The 13,398-nt window shown below is 44.2% G+C and overlaps 1 protein-coding gene across 1 annotated transcript in view; it reads left to right on the forward strand.

The window, feature by feature from the left end:
- LOC138293064 (mucin-19-like) overlaps positions 1 to 13,398 on the forward strand; it is a 65,485-nt gene that overhangs the window by 38,097 nt on the left and 13,990 nt on the right. Inside the window, exons 5-7 of the mRNA XM_069232060.1 lie at positions 1,812 to 1,878; positions 2,044 to 2,332; positions 2,509 to 2,560. Coding sequence (XP_069088161.1) covers positions 1,812 to 1,878; positions 2,044 to 2,332; positions 2,509 to 2,560 — 408 coding nt within the window. The remainder of the gene's footprint in view (positions 1 to 1,811; positions 1,879 to 2,043; positions 2,333 to 2,508; positions 2,561 to 13,398) is intronic.

Genomic DNA, 13,398 nt, shown 5'->3' on the forward strand with positions numbered 1-13,398 from the left:
CATATAAATCGTGGTAGTTCCAGACAGAAAATGTCCTGCTTTATCCATGACCCCCTCCCATCCATTGACCACTGTGGGTGAAGAGTTCTAGTGTGTGGAAGACACTGACTCTGTGATTTGAAGATGGATTTCCACAATGGGGGTCTCTCTTCAGGGGTCACAGAAGGGCTGGCAGATCCACCATGTGGTATAGCACAGTGAGCCTGTGGTCGGGCTTACTGTTGTCCCCCAAAGATTCTCCTGTCATGGAGACTGGCAAGATCATATTTAGGAGAATAAGAGCTGCCAGTTGGGCAGTCAACCCTAGATTCAGTAGGCCTAGAAACATTTAAATGATGCCTTGAATATTCTAGAGAATGTGCTTATTACTGCAATTATGTTGAATTGTCCATGGGCTTCGTTTCATGGACTTGATGTGCCATCTGCTATTAGCAAGGGAGAATAATAGTCCACCCACTGATCTGATAATTTTGTCATTGCAAAAACCTTGTTATGTTTGACATATCGGAAATGAAAAGAAGGAAATATGATGATAATTAAAATAGATTCATTAAATTGCAACTGGTAAATGACATATTTTCAACTAGCACATTTATCTACATATAAGGTTTGTTAATTTGCCTGTGATTTCTGCTAAACAATTACATGTCTTGAGTAACCTATGTATGAAATAGAATCCAACCCTTTCAGAAGCCATTAAAAAGAGCAGCCGAATAATCATCCATTTGTGACAATATGGGCTAGATGTCCAAATCATTTTTGCATTGGCAAATGGGGCGATTCCGAGAATCGGGCCATTTGCAAAGTCAAAAATGCTTTTTCTGATGTACAAAGCTTAAATTGCGATTCTGTAACTTCTTAAGGGATTCAGTATTTGGAAGGGGTGTGTTCAGGGCATGCCTTCCTAATACCAAATTGGAATGGTATGTGCAAATGTTTTGTGACCGAAATGCAGACGCAAAACATTTGCAATTTACAGCTAATTGAAAGATGGTCATAACTCATTCACAAATGATAAGGGGTCCCCAAGGGGAGCAAGCAGTTGTCCCTTAACTTAAAAGCAACCACAGACATAGAGGTCTGCTGTCCCCAGCATGCCACCATCCCTGTGAGGGCAGAGAATCTCAGGGGGTCACAAATTGTGGCCTACGACATTACTATTGATGAGGTAGGTTTATTTGCGAATCATTTTGAATCGCTAATTAAACTAGAAAGAGTTTGCAATTCGCGAAAAATCACAATTAGGGAATCCCTATTCTTATTTTTGTACATACGCCATTCAGAATACATGTGATCTAGCAGTATAAGATCTGAGTTGTTGGACTGTCCACATCAATGTTGGTATGCTTGGGCAAGTAATTGTATCTCCTTGTACCTGAGTTGCTTGAGCTCTCAAAAATGAAAGACCTTAAGAATAGACAAATTCCTAGTATTTGCATCAAAATGAAAAAAAAGTTGCATACTATGGACTGATGTCCTGGCCAGGCCTCCCTACGCTCTTTTGCACATGCGACATAGTAACCTACAAATACTTAAGCGAGACATGTGCAGGCACAGGTTCTTTAACACCTTGGCTGCACAGTGGGGCCCATAAATATTTATGATTTGTCTATTTCCTAAGATTAAGATACACCTGTAAGGATATCAGAATAGCTCTAAGACATTAACAGTGTTTTTCTTGTTAGAGAGAAGGAGAAGCATGTTTAGTTGATAGGAATGCAACAATAAAACCTAATCAATAGGTCAAAATAGGCAAAGTTGAGGATGCACATAGGTGGATCAACTGTGGTTTCTTTGTTGTCCCACTGTAGAGTCATCTGCCCTGAAGGATGCCAGTCTCATGAATTCAAAGTGTGGGGAGCTGGTATCTACTCGGAGGTAAGCCTACCATTCAATCAATCGTTCAGTATAGATACAAAACTTCATGTTATTTATTGTTAGGGATTAATTTAATGCTCTGAAATGTACAGACAGAGATAGCAAAATCTACACACAAGTCTCTGACTCACAAACCTTATTCCCTCTCCTGTCCTCTCCTTCCAGAACTCTTCAATCTGCCGTGCTGCCATCAATGCCGGGAAGCTTACCGATGCTGGGGGGCATGTGACTGTGGAGAGGAGGCCCGGAACGCATAGTTATGACAAATCCTCAAATAATGGGGTAACCACACTTGCACTCGGGGCAGGACCTCAATCCTTTGTGCTAACTTCAACTTCTGGCCCGAGGCCATTCATGAACATCCCCAGCATTTCAGTGCCTGGCCGGTATCTTACCAGAATTCACCTGCTCGACATTGAGATACCAAACTATCAAGTTACTTCTTCTGTCACAGGTAACTGTACTCAACTGCCATTAGAGTCCCATCTGCATGACTGCCCATTTCATTGATGTCATTTTTGTCATTGTCTTTTGTTTTAACATTAGTGATTGAGTATTGACTTTTTTAAATGTCCCTAGCAGGGAAATATAACATGTCAATTTACTAGTGTGTATTGTCTTCTCTTCCAGTTCTGGCTCAGTGTGATACCACAGCAAAAGAACTTTCTGACATGATCTCACTGTGAGTACCACTACAGGGGTCATTTTATGTTGACAGAGTTTTATGGCATCAAGCATGCCACTGAAATAGGTTTTGTGCACCGGCATCAGAAAACCTTCAGAGCAGATTGTGCCATAAATGATTTGGTAATAAATGATCATCTTTTCCCGTCCTTACAGAACCAGCATTAGGCTGCTAATGGAATGCCCAGTCTTCTGTAATTAACTTCTGGAAATTGTGAACTGGTTAAGAAAGAGAGCTTTCAGATCAAGACTGAGCTTGTTAGCGTGCTTTGGAATTTCCTGCAAAAAAGGGACAATGGTCAATAAAAAGCTTAATTCTGTTTGGGCACTTTGACTATAGACAGGGTGTTGAACGTAAGGACTTGACTGTACAAAGTTTAATTTATACTTGGTGGCTTGATTTTAGAATTAAAGAAAAACAATAGGGTACTTGTCCCTAGAAACTTACATCCACAGTGAGTATTTCACTGTGGAAAGCTTGATGTAAGACTTTACGGTATATTTTGCCAAATACATTCTCGATGAACAGCTAAGGACTTGACCATGAACAACTGATTAGATAGTAAGAAATAATACCATGGAATACTGGGGTAGAATGCAAAGGCCCAGGGCCGCACAGGCTATAGTGGGCATTGGGTGTTTCCCCAACAGGCTGCAAGGTTGAAGGCCGGTTTTGCAGCAGTGGAGGTCGGTTTTATTGCTGGGGGCTGGTTTTGCAGCGTTGGTAACAAAAGTAACAAAAGCAGTAGTTCTTCACTCTTGCACGCCCAGAAACCCACTCCCCCCAAACACCCCGCCTCCCAGGGCGCTGGTCTGACAAGGTTGCCAAAGTGGCTATTGTAAGAAAAATAAAATGAAGCTGAATAAAATATGTCTGGGTTAAAGTGCACAGCGGCAGGCCTAGTATGCTAAAATAACGTGCATAGAGCTATAACTAAAATGGCTACACAACACCCTCCCCTTGTCGGTTGAAGGTGGTTCAAAGCCTAAAGGTTTTCTATTAAGCCCCAGAAAACAACGCAGAAAGCAATTCTTATATGAAGTATATAATGAAATTTGGAAGCTTGCCCAACAGGAAGCTGCTGCCCGGTTAAGGCAAATAGACCAAGAAAACTTACAGAAGACATTAGCTGTTGTAGAAAATGGGATTAATACCCTGTCCGACCGGATATACTCCTTAGTGGTGATAGTATGACAGTTCTGGTGCCGTGTATTCCCAAGACTGGGACTTGTGCACAATAAGAAGGGCCAAACTCCTGTTTTACAGCAACCTTTTCACGTACTAGATCCCCGACTTTAGGAATCCAGCCTGTAGGCGTTACATGTACATCCTTAATTCCTGTGGAGGCAGCACTGGCAGAAGCGTTGTCGTCACAGAACTGTTGCAATTCCTGTAAGACAGTGACATGTTAATTCATGTCAAAGCGTGTTTTTGCCGCCTCAATGCCAGGACCATCAAGATCTGGAACATACATTTGAGTTCTGAACGGGCACTCATATGAAGTATGATCCCCCAGGGCCCTTCTAGGCAGATTGTTAACTGCTCTCTGGACTCCATGCAGGTGATTAAGCCAACTACGACCCACACCTAAGACTCTGGCTGTTAAGTACTGCCTTAAATCACATTTTAGTTGCTCCACAACACTATTTCCCTCGGGATGAAATGGAGACGAGTATTGGAGTTGGACCCCCAATGAAGCCATGGCGTCCCTGAATGCCCTTGAGGCAAAAGCAGGGCCCTGGTCCAAGTGGAAAGCCACAACTGCATATGTACTGATAAAGACTCGCCAATCTTTAATAACAGTCTGAGCGTCAGCTGAGCGTTGTGCCCACACCCATTGAAATCTGGACCAGGAGTCAACAGCGACTAAGATGTATTTGTATGTACTGTCCGGTGTTAGGACACCACAATAGTCCAGGTACACACATTGTAAAGGTTTATTGGAAATTAGGAGGGGTGTCTGCAGTGGGTGCTTAGCAGTGGAAACTTTAATTTGTTGGAAGATGTCACAACAAAGGATATTCTGCTTGGCCTCTTTGTATAGGCCTAGCCACCAATAACGGGCTTGTAACAATGATATTGTAGCCACCACACCAGCAGGGGCAGATGCTACCCCCTCATGCGCTGCTTTAATCAACTCTGGTCTTATATCTTTGTTGGGAATATCTCAAACCCCTATGCCTGGTATCTTACCCTCAGAGTTTAGGCAGCCTCCCATTCGGTAGGAATATTTAGCAGGAAATGCTTTTGGATAGGGCATACCATCAGCCGTAGCTTTCACAGCAGTCCATATGTCTTCGTCCGATTTCACACCTAAGCGCGTTACTGCAGCAACAGTGGCCGTAGTGACTGCTGACTTTGCAGCTTCATCAGCCAGTGTATTCCCAGCAACGTGTATTCCAACGTGCTGATGTCCAAGTGTATGCACAACATGGACATTTGGTAGCGTTTCCTTAAGATCCGCTACTTTCCCCCACAGAAGTCTGTGTTTAATGGTATTTCCTTTAGAATCTCCGAACCAATTCTGGTGCCAGTAATGCAGGTATTCATCGAAGGACTGGCCACAATAGTACGAATCGCAAACAATAAGTGTTAACTGTGCAGGATCCGTATGTTCCAGTGCCATCACCAGAGCTTTTAGCTCTGCTAATTGTGCTGTGCAATCCCCTAGCGTTTGCTTGTACGTATGTTGGGGACAAAATTTATTATCCTCCAAGTAGCCACTTACGACTGCACAAGCAGCAGAGTATTGATGCCTTGTGCCTATTGCAGGTTGCGCTGAGGCATCGGTGTACATGACTCTTTGATACTGATCAATAGGCAGTGTGTTTGATGGAACTAGGTATTCCAGTTCATATTACAAAAATTCTTGAGATTGTAAATTTGGGTCAAAAATGTAGTCCACATCAGTGGCTGTCAAAGACGTGGCCCATTGTATCCAATGTGGATGTAATGCTTTAGCGTTTGGAACGCTGGCTTTGGTGACAGCCTCAAGGGCTGGAATTAGGGAAACAACAATAATGTGTTTGCCCTGAGCTAGAGATTTTCTTTAATGACCGCCATCTGTGCAGCAGTGAGAACTTTCTCAGTGGGAGCAAAGCGTTGTTCTGCTGCTGAGTACAAGTGTGATTTGTATGCAATCGGGACGGTTTTACCCTCGTTAAGGTGACATAGGTAAAACAGGTCTCTGAGAATGCGCGTATGTTTGACTGTCCAGAATTTACTTGAAAAATCAGGACGTATTAAGTCATATAAAGGTTTTATGCATGTTGCATGTAGTCAGGAATGTAAGTTCGGCCAAAATTTAGGAAACCCAATAGAGACTGGAGTTTTTTAATGGTGTTTGGAGGTTGTAATTGTGCGCATTTTTCTAAAAATTTTGGAACTAGGCTCTTTCCTTAACTCAATAGCTCATATCCCAGAAACAAGACACTGAGGGAGGCTATTTGTGTTTTTTTTAAATAGAATTTTTAGCCAAATTCAGCAAATCCCACAACAATGCAGGCTACCCGTCTTAAATGTTGTAGCAATTTATCATCCATGAGATAGATATCATCTACATAGGACAATGCTTCAGGATCAATGTTGTGCAAAATTGAAGTCACACAAGCTGCGAACAGTCCTGTACTGTTCTTGTACCCCTGGGGTAAATTACAGATTTTTTTTCTGGTAGCCTAGTGCCTGAAACTTGAGTCTCTACTCTCAGGCACTATATTTTGGCAAGAAACTATTGGAAATATCCAGTGTTGTTTTGTATTTTTTGTGCACTATGTTGTTCATCAGTGCTGTGCTATGTGAGTTCTGTATAGCATATCTGTGTGTATGACTGTTTAAATGTCTGTAGTATAAGACTATTCTGTATGAATGGTCCGGTTTAGCTACTGGGAATAAAGGATTATTTACTGGTGAGACACAGGGTTCAATTACGCCCTGGTACTCCAGTTGTGTGAGAATTTCTCTCACAGGTGCTTTAGCATCATGTTTTATTGGATATTGAAGTTGAGGTTGGGGTTCATTTTTAATAGGAATTACGTGGTAGGGGGATTCTTTGTCCCCACCTATGTGGTTGCGATATAACACGGGTGCCTGCGCCAATGCCCAATCAATGGCTTAGGATTCTGTGAGCTCTTCAGGAACAAGAGGCAAGAAAGAAGGTTTAATGGCATCTTCTCCATATGGGCAGGTAAGGACAAATTTAGGTGGTCAGTCTTGTTCAGCCAACAAGATATCGTATATATTTACCACGCGTTCCCAAAAGATTGCGTCTATTGTGCATTCAATAAATACGTCTAACTGTAACATTACTTTGCACACCCTATCAGGTGTGGAGACACGCATGCCCACAGTGTCTACTTGTAAAAAGTCATCAGTTGCTTTCACCTCCAGATGCTCTAGAAGATTCTGGTGAACTATTGTGACCTCGCTGTCCAATAGCGCTAGTGTTCACTTCTTGTTCTTCAAGAGAGCCCTCTTCTTGAATGACATGTTGGACTGCAACCGCTGCCACCCTTTTCTTTTTAAATTGGGTTTTTTGTTAGGGAGGTTTCTCTTCCTTTTTAACAGAAACCTCTGTTGAGCGTTGTGATTCCTGTCTCGGTTTCACGTACTCTGTTCTTCGCTCTGACCGCCCACCTCTCTCACTGCGTTTTTCCGATGAGTCCTGAAAGGAACGAGATTGGCGTGTATCAGTATATTGATATCTGTCAGGCATTTTTATATTATCTCTATTTCTGAGATTATATCTATTCTGTGGGGTCTCTATGCATAGAGATTCTCCCCTTTCTTTTTTAGGAGTTTGTTGTTTTTTATCCCAGCGTTTCTTGTTACCCTCAGGAGCTTGCTTGGTAAAATCTTTAGTAGATTGACCCTGGAATTGTGGTTTTGTTGGTCTGGCCCCCAAACTATCTCGACCCATATTAAAGTAGCTCTCTGTGATAATCTTTGGCAGCACTTGTTCTTGATCCTGTTGAGGAACATCCCGGAGCCGCATGCGCACCGCTAATGTGACTGCTTCCCCTTTAAGGCTACTTAAAATAATTGAGGATACTGTGGCAAAGTTAATTGCATCCCCAAATCCAGGGCCAGGGCACCCCCGTATTCGTCTTGAATCTGTTTCAATACTTCCAGTAAATAGGCAAGTGTCGGTGTACTGTGTGCGGTAGTATAGAGCGCTGCAAATACCGTGCCCCATGTATTACAGTTATCTATTGTGGGAACCATCCCAAATGGCAAGCACATCGTTAGTATTCTGTGTTTATCCTGAGGTCCTGTATGGGGAGATACTGCTTCCAGTGCATTTATTTTTTGAGCTAACCAAAACTGAATGTCTTCTTGTTTGGCGGGTGCCTTACCCATAATCGAATGTACAGTTGCACGGTTAAAACCTGGCATCACTGCATGTGGTTGCGCTGGAGCAGCACGTGCTGGGTTTGTATTTAAAGTTTGCATTACAAACTGTACTAATCGTCTGTTTATTGCCATCAGATCAGTATAAAAGCGACTGACTTTAGATACTGCTAGGTTTGCTACTGCAGGGTGCAGTGTATAAGTGGCCAATAAAGGCCAGGTAGGACCATCATTACTTGGAGGACCTAACCTAACTGGTAAAATCCTGTGGGGTAGGGCACCATCAAGCCAATTATTATGTTCTTGATAAGATAAAGGTATTTCTAAATATGCGTACACTCTGAATTGTTCAGGTACGTTTGCAGGTGTATTGTGATGAAATGTGTTTGTGTTGCCATCAATTGCTGGAAATGTGACCCAAGAATAAAAGAGTTCTGTCCCATAAGGTGCATCTGCAACAACAAATGTGACTGGACCCACTGGGGCTTTATGCCATGTGCCAATAAATGTGTAGTAAGTGGTTGTCTCATATTAACTGCAATTGCTACCTGCTGCGGATTTGCCATATTAGATGGTAAATTTGTTCAGAGATAAGTGCACCAAATAGGGATTTTCCTTTTAGAGTTCAAGCTTGAACAACCTCCAGCATCAGATAGGTGTTCCCTACTTTGCTGAGGAGGAAATCCTCAATACCACAGACGTCTCCGTATATAGTACTGAGGTGTCTTTGTATATAGTGAGACAGAGATACTCAGGAGGACCCAAAAATTAGAGCCTGACCAAACGTTGGCAGCGCCATGTTGTATAGGCTCTCATTATTCTAATGAGACTACTGGATTTTGAGCGGCAGAATCGCCTGCGGTGTGGGACACTGAGTCTTACCCACTACAGGTGATACCTGTCGCCCTAATCCGGGTTTTGCTCCGGCTAACTAGCAGTCCCTCATCTCTACACAAGGGCAGGGGTGATTGGGCAGTCGAGCGCATGACATAATTGATTTCTCAGGGAAACCGTGGTCAGTCAGGTCTCATCCGTTTCTCTAAGTTACATTAGTCTCACATACACAATGACAAACAGAGGCACTACATGTTTCAATACGGTTTTAATGAAGCAACTGCATTTTAGATAGCAAAGCATGTACTGCAATAACCAGGATGATACAGCATGATAAGATTAGAATTGTGACAAGGAGAGTGAAGCATAGCAATAACGCTACTGTATTGTCACTAGAGTCAATAGACTAATTCCCACCTAGGCTATAATAGAACACAGCATGTTAAGCTCTAATTCTGCCCCTCAGGATCCCCTGGAAGACATCATCCCCATACCTGAGCAAAAGCCTGAAGTCTGCATAACAGCTGTAGCGAAGCGTTCAGCAATCAGCATACAGTTGTGGTTTTCTGGCTGGAATCTCCCTCTAACGTGCAAGGGACAAGGAAGTGTTTTTATAATAAAACAGCTGATGTTCTGAGAAAATGTCCCTATGTAAGGATGTGTGTTTTCTATGAATACCAGAGAGAAAACGCTTACCACGTTCACCGGCAACCTATCTTACTAAAGCCTTGAACAAAGCACAGAGTGAGCAAGAATGTCTTGTTTGAGAACGTAGTGCTGGCCTAGGCAAAAACAGCTATATAGAGAGAAATAAAAGAAGACCGCAAAAGTGGCTATTGTAAGAAAAATAAAATGAAGCTGAATAAAATATATCTAGGTTAAAGTGCACAGCGGCAGGCCTAGTATGCTAAAATAACGTGCATAGAGCTATAACTAAAATGGCTACACAATAGGCTGCTTTGCGTTCCCAATCCCGCCCTGCAAAGGCCCCTAAAATTTGATTTGTGCTTACTGACAGCCATTTGAGAGATAAGGGATAAAAGGCCATAAAAGCTTGCTTTCTCAAGTAAGTAGCAGGGAGATGAAGAGAGACTAGGGGGGTAATTCTGACCCCGGTGGGCGGCGGTCGCCGCCCGCCTGGCGGGAACCGCCATTTGGCCACTCCGCGGTCAAAAGACCGCTGGGGCCATTCTGACTTTCCCGCTGGGCCGGCGGGCACTCGCCAAGGGAGCGCCCGCCGGCCCAGCGGGAAAGAGGCCTGCAACATTCGGAGCCGGCGGTGTTGCAGGGGTGCGACAGGTGCAGTTGCACCCGTCGCGCTTTTCACTGTCTGCTAGGCAGACAGTGAAAAGCATGCTGGGGCCCTGTTAGGGGGCCCCTGCACTGCCCATGCCAGTGGCATGGGCAGTGCAGGGGCCCCCAGGGGCCCCTAGACACCCATTACCGTCAGCCTCTTCCTGGCGGTGTCAACCGCCAGAAACAGGCTGGCGGTAAGGGGGTCGGAATCCCCATAGCGCCGCCATGGAGGATTTGCCCAGCTGGGGGAAATCCGGCGGGAAACCGCCGGACCCCGTTTTCTGACCGCGGCTTTACTGCCGCAGTCCGAATGGGCAGGGAAGCACCGCCAGCCTGTTGGCGGTGCTTCCGTCATTCGCGGCCCTGGCGGTCTTGGACCGCCAGGGTCGGAATGACCCCCTGAGAGCCTAGTTTAGATCTTGGTGGTATTACAGCCAATTCACCACTGCAGAGGACCCAAAAACACTGTCAAGTAGATGATGTTCACCCGCTGTATTTAGATGCCTTTCGGTTGAGACGCAGACCGCCACAACAGAGTGCTCTTCCTAGCTGTCAGGCTGGCAGGTTCTTGCCGGCCTGATTTAGATGTTACAGTCCTACAGGTGGTGTACTGGCAGCAGATTGCTGACGGAGTGAGCCCGTTGCTGGACCCAATGGACATGGTACTATGGCAGTAGCAATAGAATAGAGGTACGTCTCACACACACACGCACACTGTACTTTAGCCATATGTGCCCCTGCACAACACACTATAAAACACACCACATACAGACGATAATCCATTGCCATTCCAACACCACACAACACGTACATGCAGAAAACACACATTGCCATACATCCATGACACAACACACACACATTATTGACACTGCACCCACACAGGACACAACCACAACAACTGGCACAACTATACACTCATCTACACAAACACACTCACACACAAGCACAACTACACACATCACAACAACGACAACTATACAACACTCACCTGAAAGTTGCACACAGCAACACAACACACTGGCAATCATTCACAACAACATCGAACCCACATGCAGACACATCCACATCACCCACTCCAGCTCCCTCTGCCTCAACCAGCCAAGCAAATTTCACACACACACATAGATGTAATGACTCACATACACAACTGGAAGCACAGCATCACAGGTACATGTCCCCTTGCAATGTGCACACATGGACATAGTCGACGTGTGTGAATGTAATGTCACTGTGGAGCCAGCATTTATTTGGCAATGAATACTGACACCAAAATGTCAGTTATGTATGTGTGTAACATGTCATGTACCAGCGTGTCCCCATCCAGGTCCCACATAAATGTGCTCCTGACATATGCATGTCACAGTAATTCCCAAAAATTACTGTGGCATGTATATGACCTCAGTGGTCCCGAGCTCATGTGCGGTGGCCACACAAAGTACACAGCCAAAGCAGCTTCCCTACCTTTAAGTACAACAACGGGGGTCCTTTTTTCTCCGAGGTCCAGGGGCAGCATTGATGGAAGGTCTTGTCCAGTTGTACCCAGTGAAAAACTGAAGTGGAATGGAGGAAAAGTAGGTTTGTACCCCATTTCCCCGCCAATCTGCCAACTCAGGTGTGGAGGTCACACCACCACAGTTGGCTTGGTGGTAAGGCACATCCAGATCTGCTTGGAAGTAAAGTCCCACCATCAGCCCCTATTCCTAATGCCACCGTCGAGGCGGTTGGTGATTCTTGGCAGAATCGGCCACACTTGGGCGCTCTTTTGCCTATGTTCCCATCAACATCTAAATCGAGTGGGTAGACCGCCAAGGCAGTGGACAGGTTTTCCAACAGAAAACCGGTGGCAGAACGGTTACTGCCAAGATCTAAATCAGGCCCTGTCTCTCTATAAAAAAAGTACTTATAATGGGCCCAGGCAAACTGGAGTTGAGGCTGGTTACAAATCAAATGCTTAATAGATGTCTTTAGTTCCAAGAGAAGAACACACACTTCTGTGCAACCAAAATTTTATCAGCACACACCATGGAAGGGAAGCCTCTGTTGAAGAAAATTACTTGAGATACTTCCAATGGGTAGCTAGAGAAGATATGTTTGAATGCGTTCTATCACCCTCAATCTCTTCTCAATACAGGCATGTCTATGACGAGCGCTTTGTACCCCTAATTCTGGTACCTCTAGCACCCTTGTCACAGCATCAAACACTTCCCTTATAAGCTAGCCATCAACTGCACACTCTTCCAACTACACAGGAAGGCTCCAGTCAGGAACCAGTTTGACCAGGCATGCACATTCTGGAATGCAACCATTTAAACTAGGCAACCAATCATACAAGAAAATGCTAGGCCTCGGTGAAATTTAAATTATGTTGGCTTCATTTGCGTAATTTTGGGAACTTTATGTCACACTTGTTAGATGAATTATTATGAATTATGTACTGTTAGTGTAAAATTTTATTCCACACGCACAGGATTAACACTTGCATTTTGTTTTGTGCAAGTTTGTTTTTACTGCAAAATGCATTCTCACTTGTGGAATGTGTATTCTGTAGTAAAATCACCTTGTCATCTTGGCTTCTACTTGAATATTGTGCTATATGCTTCTGCTGTAGCACAATATCAATACCTCAATCTATCTCACTTACAAAGAGAATTGATCACATTTTTCTAGTGCTGGAGTGAGAGATGGTGAGAGAGACTCAGTCACTCAAGACCAGCCATGTCAGCTCAGGATAAAAGCTACCTAATTAAGGGCATGTGCAATGGGCATGAAATTTGACATGGAGGTTGAAAAGGAAGTATGAACCTGACCAAGGCCATGATAGAGTTTACCAGACAAGGTACTCCTTTTACAAATGTGACAAAGTACCCTATTTGCTATGCCCTCGGTCATCCCACACTATTTAGAAATAGGCTAGACCATCAGCTCCCATCAGGGGTGCCCTATTTGGCTCTATCGACAGAAAGCTTACTCCGAGGGTGTTCTGGTTGCTGGAGTCAAGGCATCATTCCACTAGCCCTATTTAGGGCAGGAGGTGTAATGTTTATTTTTCTGCCTGTTACCGTCAGGAAAAACCTAGCAGTGCCAAACATGAAAATAAAATAATGACCCTCCAAACCAAAGTAAAAACCTCCTTTGATGTGGGTGTCAGTAGTTATTTGGTTTTCAACTTCCACTTTGGGCTTTTGTCTTTGAAAAACAAAATGTTTGGTGGTTGCCATCAAAACAGACGCCGGCTGCCCACCAACCGTTAGGTAGTTTTAGAAGAACCACCGTGATGGTGGTTCCTCTAATGGGACACAGCTCACCACTGGTTTGCAATGATCTCTAAATTTGTCATAATGTCCTCCTCCACCCTGACA

The sequence above is a fragment of the Pleurodeles waltl genome, chromosome 4_2 (assembly GCF_031143425.1).
Source record: "Pleurodeles waltl isolate 20211129_DDA chromosome 4_2, aPleWal1.hap1.20221129, whole genome shotgun sequence".
NCBI classification, from domain to species: domain Eukaryota; kingdom Metazoa; phylum Chordata; class Amphibia; order Caudata; family Salamandridae; genus Pleurodeles; species Pleurodeles waltl.